General features: G+C 38.6%; 1 protein-coding gene across 3 annotated transcripts in view; it reads right to left on the bottom strand.

Annotated features, from left to right (window-relative positions):
- The window catches only part of LOC126162040 (thyroid receptor-interacting protein 11-like), a 442,937-nt gene that overhangs the window by 17,391 nt on the left and 410,317 nt on the right, over positions 1-15,229 (bottom strand). For all 3 annotated transcript variants that reach the window (XM_049918272.1, XM_049918270.1, XM_049918271.1), the window contains exons 20-21: positions 1,374-1,455; positions 325-475 (exon numbers count right to left, since the gene is read on the bottom strand). In XM_049918272.1, coding sequence (XP_049774229.1) covers positions 325-475; positions 1,374-1,455 — 233 coding nt within the window. The remainder of the gene's footprint in view (positions 1-324; positions 476-1,373; positions 1,456-15,229) is intronic.

Genomic DNA, 15,229 nt, shown 5'->3' on the forward strand with positions numbered 1-15,229 from the left:
CTGAATAGCGTGACTACAGGGACTTATCCCTTGCACGCTTCCCATGAGACCCATATTTACAACTGTCCACAATCTACATATGTAATGTCCCAGTCGGGGCACACATTTTCAGCTGTCCCCATTGAGGTATATCAACAACACCTGTCAGCAGCTGAGGGTTTCAATTAATTATCATTTATTCTAGAGAAGCTGCACGGTCATCAGTGGTATCTGCTCTTCCGAGAACAGTTACTATCTTCATATATTTTGCTTAGATGATTTTATGGAGCTCATTCTTAAATGCGAGTTTCATTTTGGTTTTAAACAAATAGCATAAAACTTTACCTGGTTCGAGTCTGGACTACTGGATGCCAAGCCAAGCTTTGAAAGCTCATCAGGACATAATTCCAGCACACTCCCAAGTACACGAAGCACTTGACTTTTACTAGCAGCTGGTGCTGAGAAGTAGCCAAGCACTAAGTTCTTCACCAAGTTCCTGGAAAATATATTAATGATTAATACAACAGTCCTCATTCAAAAAATGTTTCATGGAAACTGTTAGAGAAATGTCACAGCTTACTGATGAAAAAAATCTTTACACTGACATTAACTCAAAGTACACTGTATGCTAACTATATTTAGAACTATTGAACACTTGTTGGATAAAAAGAATACAATTCTGGAAATGTAAAATTTTAGGGAAGCCCAGTCAGCTTAAAATGTCAAACACAAATCAGACATCTACATGCACACCTGAAAATTCTTACTGGAGCCGTATTAATCAATTTCTTCCAGAAATGAAAAGCACACTTTGTGTATCCAATGAACTGTTTCACCTGTATTACTATGCATTGCCAATACACAGTATAAGATGTGGTACCATTTGGTACTGTTTGATATACTGCTAACCAATTGCGTGTGAAAGATTCTTTGCAAGTTCAAAGTTTTGCTTGCTTCTAGAATATAACAGAAAAAGTACACAGCTGGCAAACAACAGTATGTTAATAGTTATGCTGTAATAAATTGAGAAATGAGATTAAAATTTATATTTCTGCAGATCTTCCACATATTAAACAAACTGGACACTGAATTTAAATTTTCTGTGAAACAACTCTTCTGGCTTAAAAAATTCTATGTAAAAATATTTTCATTTTAATAAAATGAGAAACAGTGTGTCTTCAGTGTCAACATCAGGAACAGCTGACAGTGCATATATTGAGAGGGGAAAATAAAGAAAACATCATTAATGCTTAGTACAGATTGAAGGGATGAACGAGCCTTACTTGCAGCTCCAAGAACAAATAGCATATATGAAACCAAATACTTTCAAGCAAGAAAAGAGAAATTGTTCCAACTTAAATTTTACTTTATTTAACTAAATTTTCTTCTTTTACCTGTCAATCTTATTTTCACCAACAGTCACTTTAGACTGTGAGAGCTGCTCAGCTTTCTCCAACTTTTCAGTCAGTTCTGCCACTAAAACAAATTAAAAGAATAACTACTGTGTATGAGAAAAAAATATCTAACTAACTATCACAATTAATTATTAGTCTATCTGCAGTTGAATAATGACCAGATTGCCAGTAATTTTTAATATGTTATTGACCACAAATTTTAACTTCCCAATTATTAAGGTTTCCTTTAGATGCAAATTCCAGTTGTATCAGTTTATTAAGGAAGATATGAAATTCAAAGATGAAATGAATAAGAAATGGTAATGTATAATGAAAGAAAGACAATTAGCACAGCTATGCCTTTCACTCTTCAGTAAATGCTTAATTTCCAATGAATGTAAAACAAAGCAATTGCAATGTAGAATAGAATAGAAACTTTATGGTCACATGACATATTACAAACAATCATTTGATTGAAACACTGGTGACTCATCAAAGAATAATTCTATGCCTATCTAAGTAGACCTTAAAAACAAAATACATTAAAAGAAAGCATATGGATGCTCCCAGAAGCACATTACAACATAAAAAGGTAAACACATGTTAGATTTCTTCCTGTTTCTTAATATTTTTCATAGAGGTTTAAAATCTTTCATTTTAAGTCTTTTTCATGTTTGTTTCTCTAGTTTATAAATATGGACATACTTAATAAGAGCACATAATTCCATAAAAGGAGTATAAATGTACACATCTAGATATTTAGATACATAGTTTACACGATACATGATTTATAAGTATGGGCACATGATAAAGAACATATACCTCCATCAAGAGAGAACATAAGCATACACATAGAACATAATGTAGAAATAACATAAAAACAAAACAAATGTAATATTCTCTACTTGTCTTACTCATTTATAAAATCAGATTTTTCATTGTTTGTACCTGTGTGTTCTAGTTGAAACATTCCTAACACTGAGTACAGCTTAAGTACTCATCACCATAGACTTCCTGTGTTATTTGGTGTATCTCTCTAAAGATTTTCTTGAGTTTCATGGATAATTTAATGCAGACATGTTGCTCCTCTAACTCTGCCATCTCGAAATTCACAAACTGTGTGACACGATGTTCTAATCAACACAGCACTTAACAATAGCTAACAGACATACAACAATGAAACTTTCAGCAGTTCAACATTAAACACAGGCATGTACAGGGATGCCAACAGCATTTCACTCCAACTCACGATTGGTGCGAAATTATGAATGTTTCAGAAGTTTTTGAACAGACCTCATATACAAGAAACAATTATTTTCATCATCCTTAGATTGCTTGTGAACTGCCTAACATGATAACCCATAAATACTTACAAAGCAGAACATTTCTATTTATTTTTCATGAAGACAAAGAACTCATCTAGAGAATAAAATGGATTTCCTGTTAAAATTCTTTAAGTTGGTCTTTTAATTTAAGGTTTTTAGGAAAGGCATTGTCTAGCTTCTGCCTAGCATGAATTGCCTATTTTTTCATATAATATCTGTTCTTTGGCTATTTACATGGTATTCTGATTTTTGTGTAGTTTTATGCTACTGTCGGTCACTGTTTAAGTTTGGATTCATTCATTTCACAAGCAATATTACGTCCAATATACAGTATAAGCTTATCAAATCTTAGAAACAGGTTAAAACAGGATTCTTTGGGTTAGGCACCACAAATAATTCTGGCAGCATTTTTCTGCAGTGCTAGTAATGCATTTAGGTTGGTTTGTGTTGTTAAATTCCATACTTTTACTGCCTTTTCAAATGTGATGATAACACTGAGTAATATGAAATTTTTAACACACACACACACACACACACACACACACACACACACATATATATATATATATATATATATATATATATAAAAAAAGAAAGATGATGAGACTTACCCAACAAAAGCGCTGGCAGGTCGATAGACACACAAATAAACACAAACATACACACAAAACTCTAGCTTTCGCAACCAACGGTTGCCTCGTCAGGAAAGAGGGAAGGAGAAAGGAAGACAAAAGGATTGGGTTTTAAGGGAGAGGGTAAGGAGTCATTCCAATCCCGGGAGCGGAAAGACTTACCTTAGGGGGAAAAAAGGACAGGTATACACTCGCACACACACACATATCCATCCACACATACACAGACACAAGCAGACAGAAAAAATGTCTGCTTGTGTCTGTGTATGTGTGGATGGATATGTGTGTGTGTGCGAGTGTATACCTGTCCTTTTTTCCCCCTAAGGTAAGTCTTTCCGCTCCCGGGATTGGAATGACTCCTTACCCTCTCCCTTAAAACCCATATCCTTTTGTCTTTCCTTCTCCTTCCCTCTTTCCTGACGAGGCAACCGTTGGTTGCGAAAGCTAGATTTTTGTGTGTATGTTTGTGTTTGTTTGTGTGTCTATCGACCTGCCAGCGCTTTTGTTTGGTAAGTCTCATCATCTTTCTTTTTAATTATATATATATATATATATATATATATATATATATATATATATATATATATATATATATATACACCTAAAAACAAAGATGATGTGACTTACCAAATGAAAGTGCTGGCAGGTCGACAGACAGACAAACGAACACAAACATACACACAAAATTCAAGCTTTCGCAACAAACTGTTGCCTCATCAGGAAAGAGGGAAGGAGAGGGAAAGACGAAAGGATGTGGGTTTTAAGGGAGAGGGAAAGGCGTCATTCCAGTCCCGGGAGTGGAAAGACTTACCTTAGGGGGAAAAAGGGACGGGTATACACTCGCACACACACACACATATCCATCCACACATATACAGACACAAGCAGACATATTTAAAGACAAAGAGTTTGGGCAGAGATGTCAGTCGAGGCAGAAGTGCAGAGGCAAAGATGTTGATGAATGACAGGTGAGGTATGAGTGGCGGCAACTTGAAATTAGCGGAGATTGAGGCCTGGTGGATAACGGGAAGAGAGGATATATTGAAGAGCAAGTTCCCATCTCCGGAGTTCGGATAGGTTGGTGTTGGTAGGAAGTATCCAGATAACCCGGACGGTGTAACACTGCGCCAAGATGTGCTGGTCGTGCACCAAGGCATGTTTAGCCACAGGGTGATCCTCATTACCAACAAACACTGTCTGCCTGTGTCCATTCATGCGAATGGACAGTTTGTTGCTGGTCATTCCCACATAGAATGCATCACAGTGTAGGCAGGTCAGTTGGTAGATCACGTGGGTGCTTTCACACGTGGCTCTGCCTTTGATTGTGTACACCTTCCGGGTTACAGGACTGGAGTAGGTGGTGGTGGGAGGGTGCATGGGACAGGTTTTACACCGGGGGCGGTTACAAGCGTAGGAGCCAGAGGGTAGGGAAGGTGGTTTGGGGATTTCATAGGGATGAACTAAGAGGTTACGAAGGTTAGGTGGACGGCGGAAAGACACTCTTGGTGGAGTGGGGAGGATTTCATGAAGGATGGATCTCATTTCAGGGCAGGATTTGAGGAAGTCGTATCCCTGCTGGAGAGCCACATTCAGAATCTGATCCAGTCCCGGAAAGTATCCTGTCACAAGTGGGGCACTTTTGTGGTTCTTCTGTGGGAGGTTCTGGGTTTGAGAGGATGAGGAAGTGGCTCTGGTTATTTGCTTCTGTACCAGGTCGGGAGGGTAGTTGCGGGATGCGAAAGCTGTTGTCAGGTTGTTGGTGTAATGCTTCAGGGATTCCGGACTGGAGCAGATTCGTTTGCCACGAAGACCTAGGCTGTAGGGAAGGGACCGTTTGATGTGGAATGGGTGGCAGCTGTTGTAATGGAGGTACTGTTGCTTGTTGGTGGGTTTGATGTGGACGGACGTGTGAAGCTGGCCATTGGACAGGTGAAGGTCCACATTATTTTTATATATATATATATATACCTAAAAACAAAGATGATGTGACTTACCAAATGAAAGTGCTGGCAGGTCGACAGACACACAAACGAACACAAACATACACACAAAATCCAAGCTTTCGCAACAAACTGTTGCCTCATCAGGAAAGAGGGAAGGAGAGGGAAAGACGAAAGGATGTGGGTTTTAAGGGAGAGGGTAAGGAGTCATTCCAGTCCCGGGAGCGGAAAGACTTACCATAGGGGGAAAAAAGGACGGGTATACACTCGCACACACACACACATATCCATCCACACATATTCCTTCTATTATATATATATATATATATATATATAAAGAAAGATGATGAGACTTACCAAACAAAAGCGCTGGCAGGTCGAAAGACACACAAACAAACACAAACATACACACAAAAATCTAGCTTTCGCAACCAACGGTTGCCTCGTCAGGAAAGAGGGAAGGAGTAGCTTTCGCAACCAACGGTTGCCTCGTCAGGAAAGAGGGAAGGAGTAGCTTTCGCAACCAACGGTTGCCTCGTCAGGAAAGAGGGAAGGAGAAGGAAAGACAAAAGGATATGGGTTTTAAGGGAGAGGGTAAGGAGTCATTCCAATCCCGGGAGCGGAAAGACTTACCTTAGGGGGAAAAAAGGACAGGTATACACTCGCACACACACACATATCCAACCGCACATACACAGACACAAGCAGACATTTGTAAAGGCCTGCTTTTAAATATGAAAAAAGGACAGGTATACACTCGCACACACACACACACACACACACACACACACACACACACATATCCATCCGCATATACACAGACACAAGCAGACAGAAATGTCTGCTTGTGTCTGTGTATATGCGGATGGATATGTGTGTGTGTGTGTGTGTGTGTGTGTGTGAGTGTGAGTGTATACCTGTCCTTTCTTCCCCCTAAGGTAAGTCTTTCCGCTCCCGGGATTGGAATGACTCCTTACCCTCTCCCTTAAAACCCATATCCTTTTGTCTTTCCCTCTCCTTCCCTCTTTCCTGATGAGGCAACCGTTGGTTGCGAAAGCTAGAATTTTGTGTGTATGTTTGTGTTTGTTTGTGTGTCTATCGACCTGCCAGCGCTTTTGTTTGGTAAGTCTCATCATCTTTCTTTTTAAATATATTTTTCCCACGTGGAATGTTTCCCTCTATTATATATATATATATATATATATATATATATATATATATATATATATTGTGTGTATGTTTGTGTTTGTTTGTGTGTCTATCGACCTGCCAGCGCTTTTGTTTGGTAAGTCTCATCATCTTTCTTTTTAAATATATTTTTCCCACGTGGAATGTTTCCCTCTATTATTTATATATATATATATATATATATAATAGAGGGAAACATTCCACGCGGGAAAAATATATTTAAAAAGAAAGATGATGAGACTTACCAAACAAAAGCGCTGGCAGGTCAATAGACACACAAACAAACACAAACATACACACAAAAATCTAGCTTTCGCAACCAACGGTTGCCTCGTCAGGAAAGAGGGAAGGAGAAGGAAAGACAAAAGGATATGGGTTTTAAGGGAGAGGGTAAGGAGTCATTCCAATCCCGGGAGCGGAAAGACTTACCTTAGGGGGAAAAAAGGACAGGTATACACTCGCACACACACACATATCCATCCGCATATACACAGACACAAACAGACATTTGTCCAATGGCCAGCTTCACACGTCCGTCCACATCAAACCCACCAACAAGCAACAGTACCTCCATTATGACAGCTGCCACCCATTCCACATCAAACGGTCCCTTCCCTACAGCCTAGGTCTTCGTGGCAAACGAATCTGCTCCAGTCCGGAATCCTTGAATCATTACACCAACAACCTGAAAACAGCTTTTGCATCCCGTAACTACCCTCCCGACCTAGTACAGAAGCAAATAACCAGAGCCACTTCCTCATCTCCTCAAACCCGGAACCTTCCACAGAAGAACCCCAAAAGTGCCCCACTTGTGACAGGATACTTTCCGGGACTGGATCAGATTCTGAATGTGACTCTCCAGCAGGGATACGACTTCCTCAAATCCTGCCCTGAAATGAGATCCATCCTTCATGAAATCCTCCCCACTCCACCAAGAGTGTCTTTCCGCCGTCCACCTAACCTTCGTAACCTCTTAGTTCATCCCCATGAAATCCCCAAACCACCTTCCCTACCCTCTGGCTCCTACCCCTGTAACCGCCCCCGGTGTAAAACCTGTCCCATGCACCTTCCCACCACCACCTATTCCAGTCCTGTAACCCGGAAGGTGTACACGATCAAAGGCAGAGCCACGTGTGAAAGCACCCACGTGATTTACCAACTGACCTGCCTACACTGTGAAGCGTTCTATGTGGGAATGACCAGCAACAAACTGTCCATTCGCATGAATGGACACAAGCAGACAGTGTTTGTTGGTAATGAGGATCACCCTGTGGCTAAACATGCCTTGGTGCACGGCCAGCACATCTTGGCACAGTGTTACACCGTCCGGGTTATCTGGATACTTCCCACTAACACCAACCTGTCTGAACTCCGGAGATGGGAACTTGCCTTTCAGCATATCCTCTCTTCTCGCTATCCGCCAGGCCTCAATCTCCGCTAATTTCTAATTTCAATCTGCCGCCACTCATACCTCACCTGTTTTTCAATATCATCTTTGCCTCTGTACTTCCGTCCCGACTGACATCTCTGCCCAAACTCTTTGCCTTTACAAATGTCTGTTTGTGTGTGTGTATATGCGGATGGATATGTGTGTGTGTGCGAGTGTATACCTGTCCTTTTTTCCCCCTAAGGTAAGTCTTTCCGCTCCCGGGATTGGAATGACTCCTTACCCTCTCCCTTAAAACCCATATCCTTTTGTCTTTCCTTCTCCTTCCCTCTTTCCTGACGAGGCAACCGTTGGTTGCGAAAGCTAGATTTTTGTGTGTATGTTTGTGTTTGTTTGTGTGTCTATCGACCTGCCAGTATATATATATATATATATATATATATATATATATATATATATATATATAAAAACAAAGATGTTGTGACTTACCAAATGAAAGTGGTGGCAGGTCGACAGACACACAAACGAACACAAACATACACACAAAATTCAAGCTTTCGCAACAAACTGTTGCCTCATCAGGAAAGAGGGAAGGAGAGGGAAAGACGAAAGGATGTGGGTTTTAAGGGAGAGGGTAAGGAGTCATTCCAGTCCCGGGAGCGGAAAGACTTACCTTAGGGGGAAAAAAGGACGGGTATACACTCGCACACACACACATATCCATCCACACATATACAGACACAAGCAGACATCTTCCTTCGTGGAATGTTTCCTTCTATTATAACTATATATATATATATTCCATGACTTACCAAACGGGAAAGCGCTGGTAGATAGGCACAATAAAAAACACACAAACACACACACAAAATTTCGAGCTTTCGCAAGGGAGAGGGTAAGGAGTCATTCCAATCCCAGGAGCGGAAAGACTTACCTTAGGGGGAAAAAAGGACAGGTATACACTCGCACACACACACATATCCATCCACACATATACAGACACAAGCAGACATATTTTAAGGGAAACTACAGTATTTTTAGCACCCACATTTATTGGCTTCCATTGAAATTCCAGACTATTTCATTGGTACAGTGTTGTACAGTACCTCTAACTGTCACAGGCCTTGTGTTTGAACATGTTACATCTTTTTTAAAGCTAAGAGGACAGTATTTTACATCATTAAGAAAAAATAATAAATCAAGAAGAGAAGGAGTCCCTAGTCAGAATCTTGTGGCTCTCATTTGAAATTTGTAGTTTTGGATTTGAACGACTCACTGTTTGTTTTATGCAGCACAGATTGTTTCCTGTTGCTCAGATGAACTTTTATCACTTCATAGCCAGTTCATCTAATACTCAGGTTCCATAGCTTTTTAAGTAGTATAATATTGTTAACACAATCAAATGCTTTTTCAAGATAAAGGAACACTCCAGGCACATACTCCCTGCTCTCTATGGCAGTTATTGTTTCATCTATTAACTGTGATGTGGCTACTGAAGTTGCTTGTTTTCTGAAAAGTCATTCTGATTCTCAAATTTTTCATTTTGTTGACTCAGGAATATCATTAACGTAGTGTAAAGAACTTCCTCAATTACCTCAGAAAATGCAGGAAAGACTGAGATGAGTCAACAGCCAGAATAACTGAACAGCCAGAATAACCGAATTTGCAACACAGGCCACTGCGAGACATGCAAGAAGAGAGTCAATGAGTTTCTGGAAGGTACCAACAGGGATGTGGAGACATTCTGACTCCAAAGTTGTGTCCAGATGTGCAAAGTTTCTCAGTAGAGAATCCATGGTGTGAACAGCCCGATTGAGCTCATACCACGGATTCTTGATGGAGTTTAAATCTGGGTGCTTGATAGCCAGCAGAGTACAGTAAATTCACCCTGGCCCTCTTCAAACCATGCATGTACACTGCGAGCTGTGTGACATGTATTGTCCTGCAGGTAGATGCTACTATGCAGAGGAAAAACAAACTGAATATAGGGATGGACATGGTTGCCAAAGGTAGATGCATACTTGTGTTGATCAATTGTGCCTTCCATAACAACAAGATTACCCAGGAAATAAAGTGAAAACATTCACCAGACTACAGCCCTTCCAACGATTGTTGCAGACTGTTTGTTTTCACACTTTCATGCTGTACATGCCAACGGTCATTTTTTTGATGCAGCATAAAACATGATTAATCTAAAGTGGACACTTGTTGCCACTAAGTGGATACACAGTTGGACTACTGGCATGCAAATTCCAACCTTCAACACATACACAGCAAGGTTTGCTGAATGGTCATTGAAGAGACACTATTGGTAGCCTCTTGGTTCATCTGGGATGTCAGTTGCTCAACAGTTGTCCATAGAGATCTCCACAGCCATCATTCACCTCTGTCATCTATGACCCATGGTGTGCCACAGTTGTCTTGGCAGCAGTTTTCAATAGCACCATTTTGCCAGGCACCATATACTTGGTGGCACATGAACAGTTTACAGTGTTAGCCATTTCAGAAATGCTTCCATCTTTGGCCTGAAAGGCAGTGATCATGCCCTTTTGATTATTCAGTAAATCACTCCATTTCAGCATTATGCCCCCCAGACATGCATTATTTACTCCTATTGCTAGTGCTGTCACCTGCCATCTGTGAGTGGTTATTGCATGTAGACACTGACCATATGTGGTGGTCACATTAATGTAACTGGACCATGTAGTTTCTGATAATAAATGGTAGTAATAACCATGATAGTTCTTCAATTTCATATTTAGTCTGTGATTACTGAAAAAGTGTAAGTTTTCATACTGTGGCTTCCATTTCATGATTTTATTTTTATTTTTTTATTTATTTTTATTTTATTTTATTTTTTTTTTGTTTTTTTTTTTGCAGTTATTTATGGCAAATTCATTTAAACTTTTTATCATACTACTGAGGCTTTCAACATCATCATCAAGATTGGTTCTTTTTGTCACATTTTTTTTTCTTTTTGTTAATCATATAATGATTTTCAGCTTCTGTCAGTACCTGAAACGCATGGTGCTCAGAAAAGACAAGCTCCAGGGGAATTTTGTTAGTTGAAAAATTGTCAATACATTTTTTGCTGCTATCGACCTCTCTAGTGGGCTTATTTGTCTGGAAAGTTGAATTAAACTGATCTAGTATAAACAAATACGGTGTTCTGCAGTCCAGTGATGGTGTTAAGGACAGTGTAAATGATCCAGACCTTGCAAAAGACAATGCGCCGAAAATGAATAATAATGCTGAGAAAAATGATGATAAATGGGGAACATCAGGTAAAAAGAACAGTGTGCTTTTTCTAACAGACAGCCACAGCAGGAATATATCTAGTATCTTTCAAGAAATAAATCGAGACATAGCAGTGACCTGTGTTGTCAAACCTGGATTGGGAACTAAACACAGTTTAGACACACGCACTCAAACAAAATCCACGCAAGAAAATGACTTTGTTGTATGCATAACGGGATCAAATGATGATGTGAAAAAGGAAGCACTTGTTTGCATAAAAGTGCTTCAGAACTGTCTAGAAAAAAATTAATCAAGGAATACAGTTGTTGCTACAGTGCCTCATAGGCACAATCTAATCTAGAGTTCATGCATTAATAAAGAAATTCAAAGAACCAATGTTAAAATAAAGAAACTGTGCTCTGAATACGCAAATTATGCTGCGGTCGATATAAGTAAACTGCAGCGTAACCTTCACACCAGACATGGGCACCACCTAAACTATTATGGGAAAAAGTTTTTGTGTGAACGTGTCAACGAAATAATTAAAGAAAAGACTCACACGGAATAAAACAGTCTACAAAAGTAGCGATTTGAATAATACCTGGAATGTGCATCATTGTTTAGTATAAAAGTCAGTGAATCGGCAGGTAATAAACCTCCTGTACTTGAACTAGGTGCTAAAAGCAGCATTCAGGTGAGAGAGTGTTCACAGACAATAAACAATAAACATAAATCTGTTACTGTGATGCAAATGAACATTCACTGCATTAGGAACAAAGTATTACAATTAGAACATTTTTGCAGTATTGAAAACATTGATGTTGTTTGTGTCTCAGAACATTGGCTGACAGAGTATCAAGTACAATATTTTCTTCCTCAAGGGAAAGCTGTTGGAGACATTATGTGAAGAAGTGAAAGAAAGAATGGAGGTGTTCTAATATTTGTTAAAGATAATATAATGTTTACCAAAATAGATGTTAGCTCTTACTGTGCAGAACTAGATAGAGAATTTATCTGTATAAGACTAAATGCAGAGGATACTATAATTGTTAGCTTATATAGATCACCAGGTGGAGATGCAAATACATTTTTCGAAAGATTTGAGCTGCTCATGAGGAAAATACTAAAGTCTAAAACAAAACTAATTATCTGTGGCGATTTCAACATTTAAATGGCCAACAGTAATGAACATGTTACTAGAACATTTTTTAATACCTTAAGATCACTTAATTTACAATGTACAAATTACACACCAACACAGGATAATGCGTGCTTAGGTAATATTATAGTAAAATTTTCTAGAGATATGTATGACGTCAGACTTGCCAGTGGAGCCCTAGCTGATCATGAACCATTGATTTTAACATTCTGCTGAGGTCAGTTGCCTAAATCAGATACATCAGTCAGAATCAAGTCTAATGCCACATGGATAAGAGGGCAGAAAGATGAATATATTAATTTATTTATTGACAAATTATCTGATGTTAACTGGGACTTAAAACACACAATCCGGGAAGGGTGCTGGTGAAATGGTGTTTAACAGCTTCCTGAAAATACTCAGAGTTATGGTACACCTACTCACCATTAATCAAAAGTAGCCCTAAGCATAAACAAAAACAAACAGCTAAAATGGTATACAGATGAGCTAGCTCTCACTAGGAAGGAGATGCTCATACTGTACAGAATATATAAAAATTCTTGTAAACAAGGACCTGAGCTAGATAATACTTCTTATAGAGTTTATCTAAAATGTAAAAAAACCTACAAAGACAAACTGTCCTTGGCCAAAAAACATGCATGTGAACATTACATTGAAAGTGCTGCCAACAAATTTAAAGCAGCATGGGACATCATCAACCAATATGATTTACAAACCCACACACAAGATGCAATGCTGGTCCCAGAAGAAGTAAATAATTACTTCCTAACCTCAGTGAGTGAGCTGAAAAACAAAATCAAGCAAAATGGCACTTGTGCATTAGATCATCTTGGTGCTGTGCTCCATAGGAGGTATACTTTCCACTGGAATGTTGTCACCCCAGAGAATATTGTAAAAGCTGTGACAAGGTTCACCAACTCCAAAAGTATGGACTGTTATTGGTTCTCTAACTATCTAATGAAAAAAATAATCCACTTTATCTGTCAACCTCTTTCTTTCATTTTTAATATGTGTTTAGAATCTGGAGTTTTCTCAGATGCACTCAAAACTGCTAAAGTGATACCAGTCTTTAAAAAGGGAGATAAGGACCTGCCCCAAAACTATCAACCAGTTTCTATTGTCCAATTTTTTTCTCTGGTGTTTTTGAATATCTAATGTACAGCCAATTAAATAACTATTTTGAAAAGCATGATCTCTGTTCCAACAGATAGTTTGCATATCAACATGGTAAAAATACCACTACTGCTGTCACTGGATTTGTTAACCAGGTGTTAACTGCATTCAAAAATAAGGATCTAGTATCAGTTGTACTTTGTGATGTTAGCAAAGCCTTCAACTGCATACCATTTAACACCCTACTTGCAAAACTGGAATTTTACGGCATACACAAATCATCTTTACATGTAATCAAATCATGCTTAAGGAACAAGAAACAGTTTGTATCAATTAAAAATAGATGCTCCTCGCTGATGGAAGTTTGGACTGGAGTATCTCAGGGCTCAGTCCTAGGTCCTTTTCTGTTCATCACTGCAATTAATGACTTACCTTACCATTGTAGGAGCAAATTCAATTGTGTGATGACTCAACACTGCCCAGTACACACCATGACACAACAGAACTGCATCAGGCAACACAGGAAAAACTATAACTAGTAATGAAGTGGTTTTCTTCTAGTGAATTCCTATGTAATCCTGATAAAACTCAAGAACTAATTCTGGGTTTAACTATAGCTGTTGAAACCAAATCAGTTAAATTGTTAGGATTCCACATTGATTCAAAATTAAACTGGGAGGAACATATTAGCCATATCTGCAAGAGAATAGCAAGAGTGTGTTATCTCATCTGGAGACTGACAGATGTAGTCACTGATGAGTATCTAAAGGTGGTATATTTTGGCCTGTTTGAATCACCCATTTCCTATGGCACATTGTTATGTGGACATTCTTGCTATGTCAGTGAAATTCTGAAAATTAAAAAAAAAAAAAGTAAACAGAATAATGAGCAAAGTTAAGCCTAAGAAACACTGCTGCCCCCTCATTATCAAGCACATGGCATTAACTGTTGTGAATCTATACATGTACACAGCACTGCTTTATGTCAAAAGCAACTTAAATGAGTTCGAGACCAGAGAGAACATACATCCCCACAACACCAGAGGCAAACTGGACTTCGACATACCAAGACACAGACTCACAAAGACTGCTAACACACACAAAATAATGAGTTTAAAACTCTTCTATAAACTTCCAGCATCTGCTCGGTCACTGACCAGCAATATTTTCAAATGTAAGATTTATGATTGGTTACTCAAACACCCATTTTATAAGATAACAGAATATTTTCAAATAATCATTGACATTAGTATATACGAATATTCCTAAAAGAAGTGGAATTAAATTGTAAAAGCTTTACAGTAAAGTTATTGTTAATTGTATATTTAATGTTCAGACCTATTCCACTGTAAGTGTTCAATGGTGAATAAACAGAATACTGAATGTTTTCCTGAGCTAGAGTCAGTAGATAACAGATCATTGTTTACAATTCCAGTCATTATCATCTTAACCCAGCCTTTTTTTTTGGTGATGTTTACTATGTCAACACGCAAGTCATTAAGAACTTCAAAGAAATTATCCAGGCTACCACAGGGAGGACTTAAAATAAATAAAGTTTTGCTTACATAATCTGAAGTTGAGTTTGGACTGCTGAACTCTGGTTGGAATTGTTGTGAAATGCAGGTCACCAGTTGGAATCTTTGCAGATCAATGACCTGCGCTTCACAGTAATTCATAAGTAATGGATCTAAGGAGGACCTTTTACTAAATAAAATAAAAAGTGGCCTAGAAAGTGTTTGTGTTTCTATACATTAGGACTAGTCACAGTACCATGTGGCTATTATGTCTTCAATTACGAAATCTGACTAGAACTGCATTCCAGGAAAAAGAAACAAAAAAGATTTTTTTTGAATGATAGAAGATCTCTTTGACACAA

This window comes from Schistocerca cancellata, chromosome 2 (genome assembly GCF_023864275.1).
Source record: "Schistocerca cancellata isolate TAMUIC-IGC-003103 chromosome 2, iqSchCanc2.1, whole genome shotgun sequence".
Lineage (NCBI taxonomy): Eukaryota > Metazoa > Arthropoda > Insecta > Orthoptera > Acrididae > Schistocerca > Schistocerca cancellata.